Source organism: Coregonus clupeaformis, chromosome 11, assembly GCF_020615455.1.
Source record: "Coregonus clupeaformis isolate EN_2021a chromosome 11, ASM2061545v1, whole genome shotgun sequence".
Taxonomy (NCBI): Eukaryota; Metazoa; Chordata; class Actinopteri; order Salmoniformes; family Salmonidae; genus Coregonus; species Coregonus clupeaformis.
In genome coordinates, this window is record NC_059202.1 from 25,623,237 (window position 1) to 25,643,530 (window position 20,294).

A 20,294-nucleotide genomic window follows, 5' to 3' on the forward strand; every position below is an offset into this window, starting at 1 on the left:
TGAATAATATCTACTTCAGACCTCAGAAGGTATAGTGCAGGTACACTCAGTGAATGACAACAAGCAGTACAAATAACTATCACTTACATCCTTCAAATATGTTTAAGCCCTTATTGGTTGCTCTATTGCGCAGTGTGCAATCAGAGAGGACTATATTTGTACCAGAATGTAATAAACATATTTTAAAATATGCATCTTTGATAACTTACTCTCTTCTAAAGTGGAATTAAAATACAAACGGTTCTGTTCTCATGAGGCATCAGAGTGCCCTCTTGTGGCGTTTTGTTAGAAGAGCACGTGCCTCTATATTTACTGTGGTCACTAACACTGATCCTGGAGAACCACAGGCTATGCAGGCTTTTGTTCCAGCACAGCACTAACATACTCGATTAATCTAATCACCTAGACCTTAATTGGTTGAATTCTGTGTGTTAGTGCTGGGCAGGAACAAAAGCCTGCACACCATGTGGGTGTCCAGGACCAATGTACATAACTGTAGCCTACTGTCACTGTTCATTGAACATAGTGCACTTACACCATCTCACCAGAAGAGGCCACTCTACAGAACCCAACCGACACACTGAGTGGACAAAGCATTTAAAACAATTTAATCTGCTAAATGTGTAAGTGACCAATAACATTTGATGCTGAAGTACTGTAATTCCCTCAGAAGAATGTTGTTTCTTAACACGTTCGCTGAACTGAGAACATTCCCAATGTCAAACCAGTTGGAGAACATTCCTAGAACATCACCAACATTTTCAATTAAATGTAACCATCTCTGAACATTTACGAAATACCAAGAAAATATTATTTTTTTCTGTGTAGTTCCTTAAAATGTGCTGAGAATGTTCCAAAGCCAAGCAACTATTCTGCACCATTCCCAGAAAGTTGTGGGACGGTTGCATTCAAAATTACCATAGGACAACCACACTCTCACCAAGCTCTAAGAAACGTATGGTTCTCAGAACTTTATGTACTAGCTGGGATACCGCTCAGAAAAAAAGATTGGCACATTTACTGCACATGGCCTTTCTGTGGTGGGTAGGGAAATGAAAAACTACAAATTAGGTTTAAGTGCTTGAAAAGGTTGGGCTTGTTTTGTTCATATTTACAGTTATTACCTTGAAGCTGCTCTGTATATTTTTTCTTAATAAAAACCTTGAATTGCCTCATGCGTTTGTCCCATTACTTTTACTTGGGTTACATGCACGGGTGAATTGGAATATTCACAGACTGTCTGTGCCATTACTGTTGCATTCCAAGCTTGTTTTGATGCATTCCAAACAAATTTTGAAATGAATGCACGTTTTATAGAAGACTGTTCCTTCTGTAGTGATTTTTGGGACATTTGTGGATTGAATTAAAATGCTTAAACTACTTAAAATATGTTTCCCCCAATACAGTCATGAAGGCCTATCCATTTAATTGTTATATAGGCCTTTTTCATAATTGTAATTGACACAGTACAGGTCCTCGGAAGTATTTTTTATATTGACATTGTTTCCTTACGGCGCGTTATTTATGTGCGACAACGGCGAAAAGATGGCGGCGGCCATGGTGCAAATGTCTTGTTTGTACCGTGGGATGCTAGCGGTCAGGGCAACTGGAATCCGACCGCTCATCCCAGGCCTGGTGCCGTCGCAGTTTAGAGCATTTTCTGTGAAGAAGAAGAAAGAGCCGGAACTGGAGGACAATCCATATTATAATAAATATCAGGAAAAGATCAGAAAGCTACAGAGGTATAAGCGCAAAGTCACACGCTAGCAAATATTAGTTTAACGTTAGCTTGCTAACTTACCTACATTAAATGGCAATAACACTGGGTGCTAGCTAGTCAGAGTGTCAGCTAATCTTTGTGTGCAACTTGAATGTTTGAAATTAATTTCCCAGGTGTAATCAGCTAGCCAAGTCGTGTCAACTCTTAGCTAGCAGGGGTGTAATCATTAGTCAAACGTTTTGCAACGAGAACGAGTTACTGGACAAATTCAGGTTGGTCCCTCCCCGTTTCGTTTGCTTCCGTTTGGTTCCTAGTGAATACATCCCTGGTCTCAAGGGTGTATTCATACGTCTTTTGAAAAAGTATACCGTTTGACATTATTATTATTATACCGGTGTTCCGAAATTCTGTAGTTTACCCTCGGAGTCCCGTTTGGTGGCCACCGACCTCGGGTCTGTGTGAAAATGTGAAATACTGACCAGACCAAAATTCGTGTTTAGAGAGTTGTTTCTAAACGACAAACAAATGTATAATTTGAATTTTATTCTTTACTCACTAGAATTGCTGGGCATCGAGGCATCCATCCCAATTCGGCTGATGCCTGCCTCAACATTCCAACAGTCTAATAAATAAATGTAATATATGCTATCACAAAATGTACCATTTGGTGGTATATGAATTTCTTAGGTGACATTAGAATATGAGAAAATATAGATTTCAAAGAATACAAAAGCATTTTAGTTTGTTACTGTAGGCTATCTAAAATGAAAAGCCATTACAAAAAAACAATTAGTGTTCATATTTATAAATGGACTACATTTAATATACACCAAAGAAATCCATTATTTTTATATTTTGAGTTTAGTTATGTTACTGTGCTTTTTAGTGTCACGAGTGCCCATGTGTATCGTGGCTATTCTGACAAAAAGTTCAAACAGAGCTCATCCACTCATTTTTCTTCTTTGCATGTTGTTTGGCAAAGATTGGTTATTTGGAAACCTCAATCTGCTCTTTCTGATTAGTATATAGAGATCAAAACGTCTTACCTGCATGTGACTGTAGGAGGATTTGGAAAAAGTCGCCTTTTGGTGCACTTCCCAGACCCAGCCGTGGCTTGGATTACTTTTCTTTCAAACCCATCCAAACTAAACTTAAGGCTTTATAGGCTAATTCTATAAAATGATATATAGATATACACACACACACACACACATTTAATTTGGAACAAAACAATATTAGGATATTATACTGAGTTAGACCTGAATTATAGCCTACCAAACAGGCTATACACTGAGTGTACAAAACATTAGGAACACCTTCCTAATATTGAGTTGCACTCCCTTTTGCCCTCAGAACAGCCTCAATTCGTTGGGGCATGGACTCTACAAGGTGTCGAAACGTTCCACAGGGATGCTGGCCCATGTTGATGCCAATGCTTCTCACATTTGTGTCAAATTGGCTGGATGTCCTTTGGATGGTGGACCGTTCTTTATACACAGGAAACTGTTGAGCATGAACCCAGCAGCTTTGCAGCGCTTGACACACTCAAACCGGTGCGCCTAACACCTACTACCATACCCCGTTCAAAGGCACTTCAATCTTTTGTCTAGCCCATTCACCCTCTGAATGGCGCACATCCATGTCTCAGTTGTCTCGAGGCTTAAAAATCATCTATACTGATTGAAGTGGATTTAACAAGTGGCATCAATTAAGGGATCATAGCTTTCACCTGGTCAGACTATGTCATGGAAAGAGCAGGTGTTCCTAATGTTTTATACACTCAGTATAGCCTACCTTAAGTCTAAATATATTTTTATCGAAAAAGTTAAATAGGCTGGATTTTGATGTTGCACAAAGTAAAACAATACAGAATATTAGGTTACAGACTAAAGTGAATTATGCGCTGCTCTGTCTGGCAAGTGATCATCATCCCATAAAAAGATCATCCTACTCGAATTTCTGGTCACCAGAAATAAGGAAAACATTTCTGAAAACCTCATAATATTCTCCATCTAACTATAGGGAGACCATTATGAAAATGTTAATCACAAGTGACAATTTTCTGCTACAAAATAGTTTTTTTTTTTTTTACAATTTTGTCTTTCATATCAAGGCTGAACTGTAGCTTAGTTTTGAACTTAGGGATTTCCTAACCAGAAGTTATTTCCTTTTTTCAGTGCCAAACCTCAGGAGTTCAATGCTCGGCTCGAGAATCTAAATGAAATTAAACGGGAGCCACTCGGACACTCAAAACAATCAGAGTTCGTCAAACTCATGGAGCAGGAGGTAGGTTACTGAGTTCTGAGGTTATATTAACCTTAGTCTGTTGGACCAGACGGGTGATGGCAAGCAAGTCCACCATCTAGGAGAACCCAGTGTTTTGATTTTGGAAATTGACCTGGCAGGCCCTCTATAAACCAGTTGTCTGTGTGGTTGGTCCTTATGATGCTAGGAAACTTTTCAAAACACTGGTTGGTAATGGGGTTCATCATTTCATTTGACTCATGCGTACAACCATGTAAACACGTGCACGAGCTGGGCTAGTATGCGTTAATCGCGTGCATGTATTTACATTGTGTGTGCATGCTTCAGGTGATAGAAATCTGAACCCACTACCAGCGTTTTGAAAAGTTTTATAATACTTTCCTGTCTCAAATTCCTAGCATCATTTGGACCAACCACCCAGATAAACAGTAGAGTAAGTTCACATTTCATTTTATTCAACATTTTGGCTTGTAGGGGTACTGAGAGGACCGTACACAGCAATGTATCAGACGGTACCTAGCTAGGGTTAGCATTAGCTAGCTATTACCGGCTGACATATTAGGCTACAGTGCCTAAAGAAAGTATTCACACCCCTTTACTTTTTCCACATTACAGCCTGAAATTAAAATGGTTATGCATTGAGGGTTTGTGCCACTGATCTACACACAATACCCTACAATGTGGAATTTTGTTTTTTGAAATTTGCTGAAATGTCTTGAGTCAATAAGTTGCATGGACTCACTCTGTGTGCAATAATAGTGGTTAACATGATTTTTGAATGATTAACCCATCTCTGTACCCGACACATACAATTATCTGTAAGGTCCCTCAGTCGCAGTGTTGCCAACTCCTCAGTAAGGAAAGTAGCTATTGGCTGTCCTAAATGTCGATAAATGACGTCATCACCTAATTTCCATAATTGGCCATGTAATTGTGATGGACGCTGTAGGAGAGAGGAATAACGTTGTGGGAGAGACATAAAGTGAGTAAAAAACACCCTAAATATGTTTAGAACTACAAATTAACTTTCTTCTGTCGATTCTTGTTTTGTTTTTTATGTCACAATTCCAACCCTCCTCCTTTATCCGGGCTTGGGATAAAGTGACCAAAAAAGAGACACTCTGGCGGAGTTACTTCGTTTTTTATTTGATTTACTTTTTTTACTTTTTTACTTTTTGTTTGTTTTTTAGTTTAGTTTTCTTAAGTTTGGTTTGGTTTTTAACCTTATGGTCCACATAGGAGCCTACAACAAGTCACAGTAAAACATGAACATTTTTAACCATACAATTTTAAACATTTTTTTGTGTACAACCTACATTAACAATCTAAATGGACCAAAAAGAGACAATAGAAAAAACTGTCAATGGCAATGTGAGAAAATTATGGTAACTAGTCTGGCCCTAATTCAGTTTTTTTTTTTTTTTTACCCCCCTCCACACACACACACAGGCTGTGCTGGCTCACAGAAATAGTGGGTCATCGTCATTTTGGTCAAGGCTCTCTATGGCAGGTTCAGCAACTGAGGGAGCTGACTTAAATGAGTAAGCAGCTGATGTGCCAAAAAGCTGTAAAACATTATCAGGCAGCTGGTGCTCATAGCAAGCCTCACCAGACAGCTTCAGTCCATATCGAATGTACAGGATGGAGTTAAGAGACTGCAAGGACATCCGATTTCTAAGTTAGCTTTTTACCACACTCATCTGGCTGAATACTGTCTCGACTTCAGCATTCGTGTGTGGCAAGGACAACACAGACACAGCAGCCATGCATGGCAAGTTCTTGAAACGGGTTGATATCAGCTGCATCCCTGAACTTCCAAATCTCACTCCAGAAGCCCAGTGTGTTTTTTGTCTCATTCCATTTACTAAGATGGATGGCACGCCATTGCTGGACAATCTTGTCTATCTCTGCAGGGGAGTAGCCAAGGAGCTTGGCTATTTTTTCTATTTCTCCAGGGCTCTTATTGTGCTGTACAGTTTCCTCCACATTGAAAACTGACATGTACTGCAATGCTTCGATGTTGTCCGGCAGTCTCACCCTCAACTCATTAGTGAGGGAGATGGGGAAGGCTACACACTGCTTTCGGACATTGTTTTCATCCTCAGGCGCATGGTGAAGCTCAGCTGCCTTTGACTCAAAAAGGTAACCAAGGTACGGTTTGGGACTGATGTATCCATCTATTGGCCCTTTGAGTACATCAATATTTGCCAATGGATTCAGGACCCTGCTGCTCACAGACTTTATCAGGCTAACCAAGCTGTCAAGTAGCTTAAGAGGATCTACTTGCTCTCCCTCAAAAGCCTTGATGGCCAACTGTACCTCACCCAGCACTGACTTCAAACAAGTCAGATACAATATGTTTTGAGGATCACTGAGTATAAAACCTCAGCCATGTAGCAGTGTTCACTGGAATTGGTGACTGCGAAATGCAGCCTAAGCTCCTCCCACTGGTCCAAAATGCGTGAAACCGCGGGTTCAATGGAGAGGCAACGTGTGGCACACACCTTGGTTATCTGTAAAGGTTTCTCCCCACAGTTGATGGTCTTATACAGTGGGGAGAACAAGTATTTGATACACTGCCGATTTTGCAGGTTTTCCTACATACAAAGCATGTAGAGGTCTGTCATTTTTATCATAGGTACACTTCAACTGTGAGAGACGGAATCTAAAACAAAAATCCAGAAAATCACATTGTATGATTTTTAAGTAATTAATGTGCATTTTATTGCATGACATACGTATTTGATACATCAGAAAAGCAGAACTTAATATTTGGTACAGAAACCTTTGTTTGCAATTACAGAGCTCATACGTTTCCTGTAGGTCTTGACCAGGTTTGCACACACTGCAGCAGGGATTTTGGCCCACTCCTCCATACAGACCTTCTACAGATCCTTCAGGTTTCGGGGCTGTCGCTGGGCAATATGGACTTTCAGCTCCCTCCAAAGATGTTCTATTGGGTTTTCAGGACCTTGAGATGCTTCTTACGGAGCCACTCCTTAGTTGCCCTGGCTGTGGGTTTCGGGGTCGTTGTCATGCTGGAAGACCCAGCCACGACCCATCTTCAATGCTCTTACTGAGGGAAGGAGGTTGTTGGCCAAGATCTCGCGATACATGGCCCCATCCATCCTCCCCTCAATACGGTGCAGTCGTCCTGTCCCCTTTGCAGAAAAGCATCCCAAAGAGTGATGTTTCCACCTCCATGCTTCCACGGTTGGGATGGTGTTCTTGGGGTTGTACTCATCCTTCTTCTTCCTCCAAACACGGCGAGTGGAGTTTAGACCAAAAGCTCTATTTTTGTCTCATCAGACCACATGACCTTCTCCCATTCCTCCTCTGGATCATCCAGATGGTCATTGGCAAACTTCAGACGGGCCTGGACATGCGCTGGCTTGAGCAGGGGGACCTTGCGTGCGCTGCAGGATTTTAATCCATGGCGGCGTAGTGTGTTACTAATGGTTTTCTTTGAGACTGTGGTCCCAGCTCTCTTTAGGTCATTGACCAGGTCCTGCCGTGTAGTTCTGGGCTGATCCCTCACCTTCCTCATGATCATTGATGCCCCACGAGGTGAGATCTTGCATGGAGCCCCAGACCGAGGATGAATGACCGTCATCTTGAACTTCTTCCATTTTCTAATAATTGCGCCAACAGTTGTTGCCTTCTCACCAAGCTGCTTGCCTATTGTCCTGTAGCCCATTGTCCTGTAGCCCAGCCCAGCCTTTTGCAGGTCTACAATTTTATCCCTGATGTCCTTACACAGCTCTCTGGTCTTGGCCATTGTGGAGAGGTTGGAGTCTGTTTGATTGTGTGTGGACAGGTGTCTTTTATACAGGTAACACGTTCAAACAGGTGCAGTTAATACAGGTAATGAGTGGAGAACAGGAGGGCTTCTTAAAGAAAAACGAACACATCTGTGAGAGCCGGAATTTTAACTGGTTGGTAGGTGATCAAATACTTATGTCATGCAATAAAATGCAAATTAATTACTTAAAAATCATACAATGTGATTTTCTGGATTTTTGTTTTAGATTCCGTCTCTCACAGTTGAAGTGTACCTATGATAAAAATTACACACCTCTACATGCTTTGTAAATGGGAAAACCTGCAAAATCGGCAGTGTATCAAATACTTGTTCTCCCCACTGTATATGGCCTTGTAGGCCGCCCTGCGCTTTGGAGACACTGAAAACCAGTTATAAGTCTCTCGTACCAAGTACACCACACTACGGGGGATGGTGTCATTGGAAGCATGACTTACAGCAAGCTGCAGAGAGTGGCACACACAGCGAATAAGAACCAGATCTTTGAGGCCATGTAGCAGCAATGAAATCTTTGAGGCCAGGTAGCAGCAGTGGAGTCTGAGAAAGCAGCTCTACATGCTTCTCCAATGTGATCACATGCCAGCATGGAACAGTGTTCAGCGATAGTTAATGCCATGGTGGCCTCAGCCTTTTTTGCAGAGAATTTTTTAAACCATAAATGGCAGCTTGTTTTGGGTGGAACTGTTATAAGGCTTTGTCTTTTGAGTATGTTTTTGAGTTATCATGTATTTTTTTACATCACAAAGTTTGGCGTCGAAATCAGCCTTACAATACAGGCAGTATGCCCGTGTATCATCTCCAATAAACGGCTTCAACCAGCCTTTGAATTCAGGGTTTGATTCCCACTCCTTTCTGTATTTTTGAGTGTACAGTTTAGACTGAGACATGATGAGCTAGCCAGCTAGATGTTTAGCTTATGTCACAGAGAGGCACACACACAGTGGACGAGGTGAGTAAGTGACTGAGGCTGTGTGAGTCAAATGCAGTGATTTATTTTTGTGCACTGTTTTATTTTAGACAAAGAACATTTTACATTTACATCCCGCCCTGAATGTAAGCCAGGGCGGGATCAGCCAGCGGCGGCTTTCCGCATGTGCGATTCATTTGCAGTCTGGACGCGGAGGGGTGAACATCTCCTGTTCTGACTGCAGCTGGGAGACTGCTGCGCGAGGACTGGGCCGTCTGTGAGTGCTTTGGGAAGGGGGTGGGGCCCACGGCAGCACCCGCTGCTCGTTGAGAAGAGTAAGAACGATACGTGCTTTCACGTCAGAGTCTCCAAACGTCTCCAATAACACCAGAAAAAGTCGCTAGATTTGTCGCTAGTCGATTTTTAGAAAATGTGTCGCTAAAGGGGTATGAATACTCGCTAAATATAGCGACAGATATAGCGACAGAGTTGCTAAGTTGGCAATACTGCTCAGTCGAGTAGTGAATTTCAAACACAAAGACCAGGGAGGTTTACCAATGCCTCGCAAAGAAGGGCACCTATTGGGTAGATCGTTTTTTTTTTTTTAAGCAGCCATTGAATATCTCTTTGAGCATGGTGATGTTACTAATAACGCTTTGGGTGGTGTATCAATACAGCCAGTCACTACAATGATACAGGCGTCCTTCCTAACACAGTTGCCGGAGAGGAAGGAAACCGCTCAGGGATTTCACCATGAGGCCAATGGTGACTTTAAAACAGTTAGAGTTTAATGGCTGTGATAGGAGAAAATTGAAGATGGATCCACAACATTGTACAGTGGGGGAAAAAAGTATTTAGTCAGCCACCAATTGTGCAAGTTCTCCCACTTAAAAAGATGAGAGGCCTGTAATTTTCATCATAGGTACACGTCAACTATGACAGACAAAATTAGAAAAAACATCCAGAAAATCACATTGTAGGATTTTTAATGAATTTATTAGCAAATTATGGTGGAAAATAAGTATTTGGTCAATAACAAAAGTTTCTCAATACTTTGTTATATACCCTTTGTTGGCAATGACACAGGTCAAACGTTTTCTGTAAGTCTTCACAAGGTTTTCACACACTGTTGCTGGTATTTTGGCCCATTCCTCCATGCAGATCTCCTCTAGAGCAGTGATGTTTTGGGGCTGTCGCTGGGCAACACGGACTTTCAACTCCCTCCAAAGATTTTCTATGGGGTTGAGATCTGGAGACTGGCTAGGCCACTCCAGGACCTTGAAATGCTTCTTACAAAACCACTCCTTTGTTGCCCGGGCAGTGTGTTTGGGATCATTGTCATGCTGAAAGACCCAGCCACGTTTCATCTTCAATGCCCTTGCTGATGGAAGGAGGTTTTCACTCAAAATCTCACGATACATGGCCCCATTCATTCTTTCCTTTATACGGATCAGTCGTCCTGGTCCCTTTGCAGAAAAACAGCCCCAAATGATGTTTCCACCACCATGCTTCACAGTAGGTATGGTGTTCTTTGGATGCAACTCAGCATTCTTTGTCCTCCAAACACGACGAGTTGAGTTTTTACCAAAAAGTTATATTTTGGTTTCATCTGACCATATGACATTCTCCCAATCCTCTTCTGAATCATCCAAATGCACTCTAGCAAACTTCAGATGGGCCTTGACATGTACTGGCTTAAGCAGGGGGACACGTCTGGCAGTGCAGGATTTGAGTCCCTGGCGGCGTAGTGTGTTACTGATGGTGGGCTTTGTTACTTTGGTCCCAGCTCTCTGCAGGTCATTCACTAGGTCCGCCCGTGTGGTTCTGGGATTTTTGCTCACCGTTCTTGTGATCATTTTGACCCCACGGGGTGAGATCTTGCGTGGAGCCCCAGATCGAGGGAGATTATCAGTGGTCTTGTATGTCTTCCATTTCCTAATAATTGCTCCCACAGTTGATTTCTTCAAACCAAGCTGCTTACCTATTGCAGATTCAGTCTTCCCAGCCTGGTGCAGGTCTACAATTTTGTTCTGGTGTCCTTTGACAGCTCTTTGGTCTTGGCGATAGTGGAGTTTGGAGTGTGACTGTTTGAGGTTGTGGACAGGTGTCTTTTATACTGATAACAAGTTCAAACAGGTGCCATTAATACAGGTAACGAGTGGAGGACAGAGGAGCCTCTTAAAGAAGAAGTTACAGGTCTGTGAGAGCCAGAAATCTTGCTTGTTTGTAGGTGACCAAATACTTATTTTCCACCATAATTTGCAAATAAATTCATTAAAAATCCTACAATGTGATTTTCTGGATTTTTTTCCCTCAATTTGTCTGTCATAGTTGATGTGTACCTATGATGAAAATTACAGGCCTCTCTCATCTTTTTAAGTGGGAGAACTTGCACAATTGGTGGCGGCTAAATACTTTTTTTCCCACTGTAGTTACTCCACAATACTAATCTAAATGATAGAGTGAAAAGAAGGAAGTCTGTACAGAATAAAAAATATTCCAAAACATGCATCCTGTTTGCAATAAGGCACTAAAGTAATACTGCACAAAATGTGGCAAAGAAATGTACTTTTTGTCCAGAATACAAAACATTATGTTTGGGGAAAATCCAACACATCACTGAGTACCAATCTTCATATTTTCAAGCATGGTGATGACTGCATCATGTTACGGGGATGCTTGTCATCGGCAAGGACTAGGGAGTTTTTTAGGATTGAAAGAAACGGAATAGAGCTAAGCACAGGCAAAATCCTAGAGGTAAATCTGGTTGTCTGCTTTCCAACAGACACTGGGAAACAAATTCACCTTTCAGCAGGACATTAACCTAAAACCCAAGGCCAAATATTCACTGGAGTTGCTTACTAAGATGACATTGAATGTTCCTGAGTAGCCTAATTAGTTTTTGCTTAAATCGGCTTGAACATTTATGGCAAGACTTGAAAATGGGTGTCTAGCAATGATCAACAACCACCTTGACAGAGCTTGAAGTCGCTCTGGATAAGAACGTATGCTAAATTACAAATGTAAATGTGATGTAAATGAGTTAAAAAAATAAAAAATTCGCAAATATTGTACAATCCAGGTGTACAAAGCTCTTAGTGACTTACCCAAAAAGACTCTCGGCTGTAATCGCTACCAAACGTGATTCTAACATGTATTGACTCAGGGGGTTGAACACTTATCTAATCAAGATATATTAGTAGATATAATTTTTCTTCCACTTTGATGTTAGAGTATTTTGTGTAGATCGTAAATAAACAAAAAAAGAGACAAATCCATTATAATCCTAATTTGTAACACAACTAAATGTGTAAAAAGTCAAGGGGTGTGAATACTTTCTGAAAGCTCTGTATATTGACCCAAACCCAAATAACACCTTTTGTTGGGTGTAATGGACCCTCGGCTGCTTAGGGATGTGTCCCCCAGTTGTAGAATTCTTTATGCTGAAACAATGTTTTTGCCAACCCTTAGATGCCAATATGCCCTACATAAATATAGGCAAACACTCTTTGATTGACATCCATTTATATGCAACAAATCTTATCTTATTTGCAGTTGGAGAAGCGTGACAACCAGGCTGATGGTTCAGGCAGATTCACCAAAGACAAGGTGAGAAGTCAAATCAATGTATTAATACAATTTGCATAATTCAGTTGCATTTGTGTACTGCTTTACACAAGGTTTTAAAGCCCATTGCTTTGTATGAGGGTAAATCACCCTGTCCACCTGGATAATACCATTTAAAGCCTCTGTTTTGGTTTTTCACAGACTCTAGGATCTATCCTGAACTTGGACTTGATCCAGAATAAGTCAGGAGAAGAAATTGCAGAGGTGTGTGTTTAAATGTTTAGAGTAATTCAAATCTTGTCATATCTATGTAAAGAACGTTATGCTTCATGTTGTTTTCATAAGAGGAATAAAATACATTTCTGTTTTCAGCTTTGGAAGCAGTATTATGCCACAAAAGACACCATAAGTGCTGTCATACCAGTAAGTTTGCCATTTTGTCAGATAACACTTTTGACAGTAGTTTAACAAATACATAATTACAATTCCATATTTCTTCCTCTATTTTAGGCTCACGTTTTTGAAGTAATTTTCAACAGAGCCAAGTGCAACCCTGTGGTAAGCATCTCAATGCTTAGTGCCTAGCAACCCTGTGGTAAGCATCTCAATGCTTAGTGCCTAGTACAACTGTACTGTAGTATGTTTGAAGGTTGATGATAAAGCAGTGTGTTTACAATGACATTGTTTGCCAATTTGTGTGGCATGATGACAATAGAGCAGATGTGGTTGTTTGAGGAGTAACATGCAGGAAAGGCCACTTGGTGTCAGTATTGTACAAGTAAAGAAAGGGAAGCTTTAACATACAGTGCTTCCATAAACACGTTAACCACAACCTGAATAATGTATGACCATTAGAACAACAGTGAATTGAGATGATTGAATCCCAGCATTTCATTATTATTTTTAGAAATGTTATACTCTTGAGTGCACTATTGGAACTCATGTTGAATTATGTTTGCAAAGCAGAATGGTTTTAATCTAATGTCTGATAGTTGAATACAAAAAAATTGCAATGTAGAAAAAGGTATTAACCCATGTATAACAATGTGTTACTCCCCTACATCCAGTTCCTGTATGCGTTACCCCAGAAGGAGGGCTATGAATTTTTCCTGGGGCAGTGGTCGGACCACGAGCTACATTTCACGTCCCTCATCAATGTCCAGGTAACTTCTATGTAATTTATCTTATAGCTCCTCTTCATCCTAGCTCACCCAAACAGCACCATAGGTTTATACACTGAACAAAAATATAAATGCAACATGCAACAATTTCAACAATTTTACTGAGTTACAGTTCATATAAGGAAATCAGTCAATTGAAATAAATAAATTAGGCCCTAATCGATGGATTTCACATGACTGGGCAGGGGCGCAGCCATGAAGGGCACAGGCCCACCCCCTGGGGAGACAGGCCCAGCCAATCAGAATGAGTTTTTCCCCACAAAAGGGCTTTATTACAGACAGAAATATGCCTCAGTTTCATCAGCTGTCCGGGTGGCTGGTCTCAGACAATCCCGCAGGTGACGAAGCCGGATGTGGAGGTCCTGGGCTGGCGTGGTTACAAGTGGTCTGCGGTTGTGAGGCCGGTTGGATGTATTGCTAAATTCTCTAAAACGATGTTAGAGGCAGCTTATCGTAGAGAAATTAACATTCAATTCTCTGGCAACAGCTCTGGTGGACATTCCTGCAGTCAGCATGCCAATTGCACGCTCCCTCAAAACTTGAGACATCTGTGGCATTGTGTTGTGACAAAACTGCACATTTTAGAGTGGCCTTTTATATGTCCCCAGCACAAGGTGCACCTGTGTAATGATCATGCTGTTTAATCAGCTTCTTGATATGCCACACCTGTCAGGTGGATGTATTATCTTGGCAAAGGAGAAATGCTCACTAACAGGGATGTAAACAAATTTGTGCACAAAATTTGAGAGAAAAAAACTTTTTGTGCTTATGGAACATTTCTGGGATATTTTTATTTCAGCTCATGAAACATGGGACCATCACTTTACATGTTGCGTTTATATTTTGGTTCAGTGTATTATGTATAGAAATACGATTATAGTCCTAGATAACGTATTATCTGTGGTGTAGATTCTATACTATATCGACTCTGTGGTGTTTCCCTGACCCCCTTCACAGACCATGGGAGAGCACGCCCCGAGTCAGTTGATCCTCTACCACTATTCTGACCTGCAGAAAGACAAGGGTGTAGTGCTCATGACTGCCGAGATGGACCCTAAGTTCATGGTAAGCTGTTTCTAAAAAGCCATTGTACATGATGCAATAGAATAACACTATAAATCCATAAAAAATAATGATGTTGAGGTCGATGTTAGAAGGCATCAGCAGCAGGAGCTGCAGCCTAATTATGCTCCACATTCAACATAACCTTTACTCATACAGGCTAATCATTGGATGTATTGCCAAATTCTCTAAAACGATGTTAGAGGCAGCTTATCGTAGAGAAATTAACATTCAATTCTCTGGCAACAGCTCTGGTGGACATTCCTGCATCAACATGCCAATTGCACGCTCTCTCAAAACTGTATCAGAACTGTATACAAACGGCACATTTAATCAATGATATCAACAACTGTGCAGGGTGAGATGGTACTTAGTCAAGTAGTTGTACTGTAGATTACAACAATGTCATTCACCTCTGGTATTTTGTTAAAAATATTTTACACTGTAATTACCAGAGTACATTTTCTCATTTATTGCTTGGTTATTTGGTTTGGTCCAAGTGGAGGAAGGCTTTTAACCAAACACTCCTGTTTTGCAGACGGTACATCTAGCTCAGTGCTTGGCCAATCAGGTGCAGCTGTTCTACGGAACCCAGCGGCAGGAGATCTTCCGATTGGTGGAGACCTTCAACCACAAACCAGCTGACTTCAAACACATGGCAGTGATCGCTGAGTTGGAACAGAGTGGCGTCAACCCTGCATTCACCTCTGGGAACTAGATCAAGAGTTGTCAGACTGTGAAATGATGCTCCAATTCACCAAGGGATTTGTACATGGTCATTCATTTGGAGCCAATCTTGCGTTTGCGAGAATGACGTCTTTTGCTTGGCACTAATGACCTGGTTGAGCAGATGCGTCAGTCAAAATGTATGCTAAATTCCCAGGCATAGATGATGTAATGAATCAATGTTATTTAATCATATCAAAGCCTTAAATGTTCTTCCTCACCTCTCCCCTGTCCATCTTACTGTTGCACTTAACAGTAGTCTCATATTCCTGTCTGAACCCAGTCTGCAACCCATAAGGCTCTCTAGACCCTACGTAGTTCATTACATTTGACCAGAGGCCTATGATCCTTTGTCGAACGTAGTCCACTATAAATGGAATAGGGTGCCATTTGGGACTTAACCCCAGTGTTTGGTGTTTACCCTTCCAAATATGCTTCTTATTTTTGTATAGAATAACGGCAGGAATTTGGCTTTCAAAACAATGCAGTGTACAATGAGATTGCGTACATAAGTGTATTTGTACATATAAGTACATTGTAGATTAACTGTAATACAGAAAGAATGGTTAGACAATTTGTCTGTTTTCATTTATTAAACTGTTGCTACATTATTATACATAGTTGCAACTTGAGCGATATGGCTACAGTATCATTCACCTGTTGCACCCATTTATTTAGTGTCCTGATATATTGTTGCAATAAATTCAAAAGGAATATTCATAACATGCAAAATAGCAACCCTAGTTCATACGGTAATGAACATGTATAGATGCTTTTCCAGTTGCATGTGTACTTTGCTCAATCAATGTAAACAAATGGTGAGGTGGTTTCGAGCTGCCTCTCGGACAACAGGCTATAAATAAATGTATAGCTACATTTTTATTGCTATTTCATGGATGAGTCATGTCTCGAAACCGTGCAAATTCCTGTAATGCCTTCCCGTGATCTGATAGGCTACTGTTCCTACAGAGGAGTGTCTGTCTGGAAATGTTTTCCATTCATTCACAGCGGAGTTAATGTTTTTGAGGACCTTTTTCTTTTCAGCACCTTTGTAAATTGTCCCTCTGCAGGATGTCTGTCGACAATGGTTATGCCCGCGTAGAGCAGTAGAGGAACGTATGATAAACATTCATCATAATTATTTCGCTTCCGATTTTTTTTCACCCAACACTCGCAATTCGACCCCCATCACATGATTGGATAACCTATCTCTACATATTAAGTCAGAAGCCCATTCATATCGATAATCAAGAAGTCATTTGCCAACGAGTTGACTTCGTCAGGTGCATAGGCTACAGCTCAGTTCAGTAGGCGAGACAACGAAAAAAGAACGGCAAGGAAACAGAACCACCCAGAAGATTTAGAGGTAATAAAACATTTTATGACATTTTACTGGTTATCCGTATACTTTTATAATTACAGCAGTAACTGTATCGGTCGTAGTCTCTGACAGCAGTACCATAATGTGACCAAAGACAAATTCCCTTGTGTCAAATTATATATTTGCACAGTAGCTACACCTGTGCCTCAAGCATAACGATGGCAGCAATTCGTCCATTGATGGTTTCACAAGCCTGCTGTATACAGACATGGATGTCTATGGTTTCTCTGAATGAAGGTGCCATCTCATAAATGTTGCACTTAGAATTATAGCTTTATTCTTCTGTTTTGAATAACAGAGCACACCTGCGGCTTAACCTGTTTTCAATGCCCAGCATTTTCACTGACATTTGCAGTGACAAACCATTTAGCCTAGATACATAGTAGACAAACATTAAAAATACACTAGCACATGACTCAAATAAATTCAACTAGATTAATATATCCAGTTAACACAATTGTGTATTAAAATCCCTTTTGATTAATTATATAATATATTATAGGCTAATAGGCAACATGCGTTTCTCCCAGTGTCATGTCATTGCTGAGAAATCCTGTCTAGAAGATGTTCAACATATAATTAAAATGTGTAGATAATGGATTAGACATCCCTGCCAGACATTCCAGAACACCACATTATAGCCATACTATACTTGTCCTGTAACCATGGTTATCTGCAAATGAGTGAAACACATGATAACATCCTCAACCATCCTCCACTTCCTTCTTCAACCTCTTCTGACTCATCCACCCATCTGCCTGCTGCCCACATGATCAACGCTTCAATGCTCCACAGATGGCGAAGGCAGACCAGCGCTTTGGGCAGAGAGATGGCTCCGACCAGAACTTTGACTACATGTTTAAGCTCCTCATCATTGGCAACAGCAGCGTGGGCAAGACCAGCTTTCTGTTCCGCTACGCAGACGACTCGTTCAGCAACTCTTTCGTCAGCACGGTGGGCATCGACTTCAAAGTCAAGACTGTCTACAGGAATGACAAGAGGGTCAAGCTCCAGATATGGGTGAGTTGTAGACAGTTTTCTCTAGTCCATTCGAACTGAATACATTATCACCGTGTGGATTTTGAAGCTATTATGTTTCTGTTCTATTCTATTCTATTCAATAACTATGCCACCATAAATGTGCCATGTGACGCAGCTGTCGTTTGTTTGTCACCTGTTTGCAGTCAGTCAGTGAGCTTGATCAGACCAAACATAAGATGAGGATCATATTATATTCAGTTAGGCCTATATGGTCATTCTACAGATAGTTATACATGCTGGAAGTCCACTGCTCAAGATTCAGGGCTTGAGTGTACTGTGCATAAGGACTATAAGCATTATGCACAAATAGGCTAAATACAGGATAGATAATCATGTTATTATGCACATAATTATGATTATGTTCAGTCCCTTCCGGGTTATGCTTTGTTGATTCATTTAGTATTTGTTTCTGGCTCGAGCTCCACATTCACAATCACACCCAATCCTTGTAACTACAGCCAGGGCGATGTCATGATGACTGTACTGTAGATAAATTACACACATAACACACACACACACACACACACACAGAGACAGACAGACAGACAGACACGCAGTCTTTCCCTTGCAGGCCTAGGGAGACAGAAGCTTCTGGTAAACTTGCATCATTGAGCAATGATTGTTGTCATGGCAGCAGCTCTTCACACTACTCCCCAACAGCAAGATCCTGCCAGGCAATTAAAGTGGCCCCATACAAGGGCCGATGGGTGTGGGGTGGGGCTATAAAGACTCAACTGCAAGAGTAAATTGCAATTTGTGATAAACAGAGAGTGGTAATCAGTGCAGATTGATCCCGTCTTAAATGCCAGGCTGGAGGTGTAAAAATAGAAGGCTGTGCAGTCACACTCAAAACAGCTGCAGCGCTATAGGTGTTGGCAGCAGCAACAACAATCTAGCAAAAACGTACAGTAATGCCACAACTGGCTCTGTGAGAGCAGATAGCAAGCTCCACTACAGCAAACCCAAAGCACAGTTAGGATTGCTGCCTAGCCTTTTCACCCAGTGCTTCTCTAGAACCAGTGGTGTAGAATGCAAACCTGGGTTCAAATACTATTTGAAATCATTTCAAATAGTTCATCTGTGCGAGATTGAGCATGCCTGGTTGGACCAATAGAACCATTAGAATAATCAAAAAATGCAAGCCCTGCCCATCTGGCACTCCAGGCAGGCTAAAGTAAACGGTCAAAGTATTTTATTTTTTCTCCCCACGGGAAAGGTTTGGAAACAAAAATTAAAACAAACACACATACATCTACCCACATACAGTACATACATCTACACACAGCAACAGCACAGCCTGCATTGTAAAACAATTCTTAAAGGCCCAGTGCAGACAAAAACGTGATTTTCCTTTGTTTATATATATTTCCACACTATGATGTTGGAATAATACTGTGAAATTGTGAAAATTATGATAATGCCCTTTTAGTGTAAGAGCTGTTTGAAAAGACCGCCTAAAATTTCTTCCTAGCTAGCCATTTCACACCAGGTACACTAGCAAAATTCTTGCTTGAGAAATTGCTTTTGCTAAGAAGTTATTTTAGTTTATTTTTGACCATTTAATTGAAAACAATCACAGTAATGTACTTAATTCTTATCCAAAAATTATTTGATATTGTGATAATAACGGCTGCATTGGGCCTTTGACGTTTAAACTGCCATTTTTTATTGTTTAAAGGTGCAATATGCAGGAATCGCTCCGCCATTTCCTGGTTGCTAAAATTCAAATAGTTCACCTAATTTCAGGTTATGTTAAAAAACAACTACTCAAGAGTGTATAGAATCAATGTACCATCTAAACCGCTGTGAAATATATTTTCAATAACTACAAATATTGTATTGTCAGCTGTTTGAAGCTGGTGTACAAAACTGAAAATAAAAGACACAAAAACGAAAGAACGGGACGCATAGAAATAGTGCACATAGAACAGGTATACCGCTTCTTAGACTTGCTTTCAATGAGAATGACAGATCTATAACTCACATTTCTATGTGAATTTGGTCAGGTAGCCCAAAAAGTTACATATTGTAGCTTTAAACGCTAAGAAAAAATCTTAAAATTACATGTAAATTTACAATGTAGATATGGTCCTGCGTATGACCGCTAGGGGGCAATGCAGTTCAATCTACCGCAGTCATGGCTACCAGACGGCGCTCACCTTACTGCTGTCCCCCACTCACTCAGCAACGATGGTAGTTAATGCCGTTTTTAGGTTCTCTGCTGTGTGCCTCTCCTCCATGTTCTCAGTGTGATCAGTACATGGGACTTCATGTCCCACTTCCCATCAATGTGATGGCTTGTTGCAGTGATGTATGACAACATGTTCATAGACGTCCAACAATCTGTTGTTAACGCCACATATGGGGTGTTTGAGAGCTTGCGCTTTGTACTTGTAGAGCATAGGTCACTAACAGGCGGACCGCGGTCCGGATCCGGACCCAGAAGCCGTCCCATACGGACCCGGACCAAAACAAAAGATTATGAATTAAAACCTGACTGGGCGCTTCTATTTTAATATGCACAGCTTTTGTAGTCTTTACGGTACTCGTTTTGTGAATGAGGAAACTCACCGACCAATTGCATGTGAGTTAAGCGATCCCACGTGATACCACTCAGCCAATGA

At 41.0% G+C, this 20,294-nt stretch overlaps 2 protein-coding genes across 2 annotated transcripts in view; both read left to right on the forward strand.

The window, feature by feature from the left end:
* Positions 1 to 1,513: 1,513 nt before the first annotated feature.
* On the forward strand, positions 1,514 to 16,148 carry LOC121576442 (ATP synthase mitochondrial F1 complex assembly factor 1-like). The gene is made up of 9 exons (XM_041889585.2): positions 1,514 to 1,742; positions 3,898 to 4,006; positions 12,268 to 12,321; positions 12,481 to 12,543; positions 12,652 to 12,702; positions 12,790 to 12,837; positions 13,347 to 13,442; positions 14,418 to 14,525; positions 15,061 to 16,148. The coding sequence occupies exons 1-9, from the start codon at positions 1,525 to 1,527 to the stop codon at positions 15,238 to 15,240; spliced, it is 927 nt and encodes a 308-aa protein (XP_041745519.1). The 5' UTR covers positions 1,514 to 1,524; the 3' UTR covers positions 15,241 to 16,148.
* Positions 16,149 to 16,208: 60 nt separating this feature from the next.
* The window catches only part of LOC121576443 (ras-related protein Rab-3B), a 31,017-nt gene continuing 26,931 nt past the window's right edge, over positions 16,209 to 20,294 (forward strand). Inside the window, exons 1-2 of the mRNA XM_041889587.2 lie at positions 16,209 to 16,614; positions 17,425 to 17,649. Of these exons, the coding sequence (XP_041745521.1) occupies positions 17,425 to 17,649 (225 nt within the window). The 5' untranslated portion in view covers positions 16,209 to 16,614. The remainder of the gene's footprint in view (positions 16,615 to 17,424; positions 17,650 to 20,294) is intronic.

Excerpts from the sequence above, each read along its gene's own strand:
- LOC121576442 (XM_041889585.2), top strand. The coding sequence starts at position 1,525 with ATGTGCGACAACGGCGAAAAGATGGCGGCGGCCATGGTGCAAATGTCT. Across the intron at positions 1,743-3,897 it reads AAGATCAGAAAGCTACAGAG|TGCCAAACCTCAGGAGTTCA; the intron begins GTATAAGCGCAA and ends TCCTTTTTTCAG. Across the intron at positions 14,526-15,060 it reads AGATGGACCCTAAGTTCATG|ACGGTACATCTAGCTCAGTG; the intron begins GTAAGCTGTTTC and ends CCTGTTTTGCAG.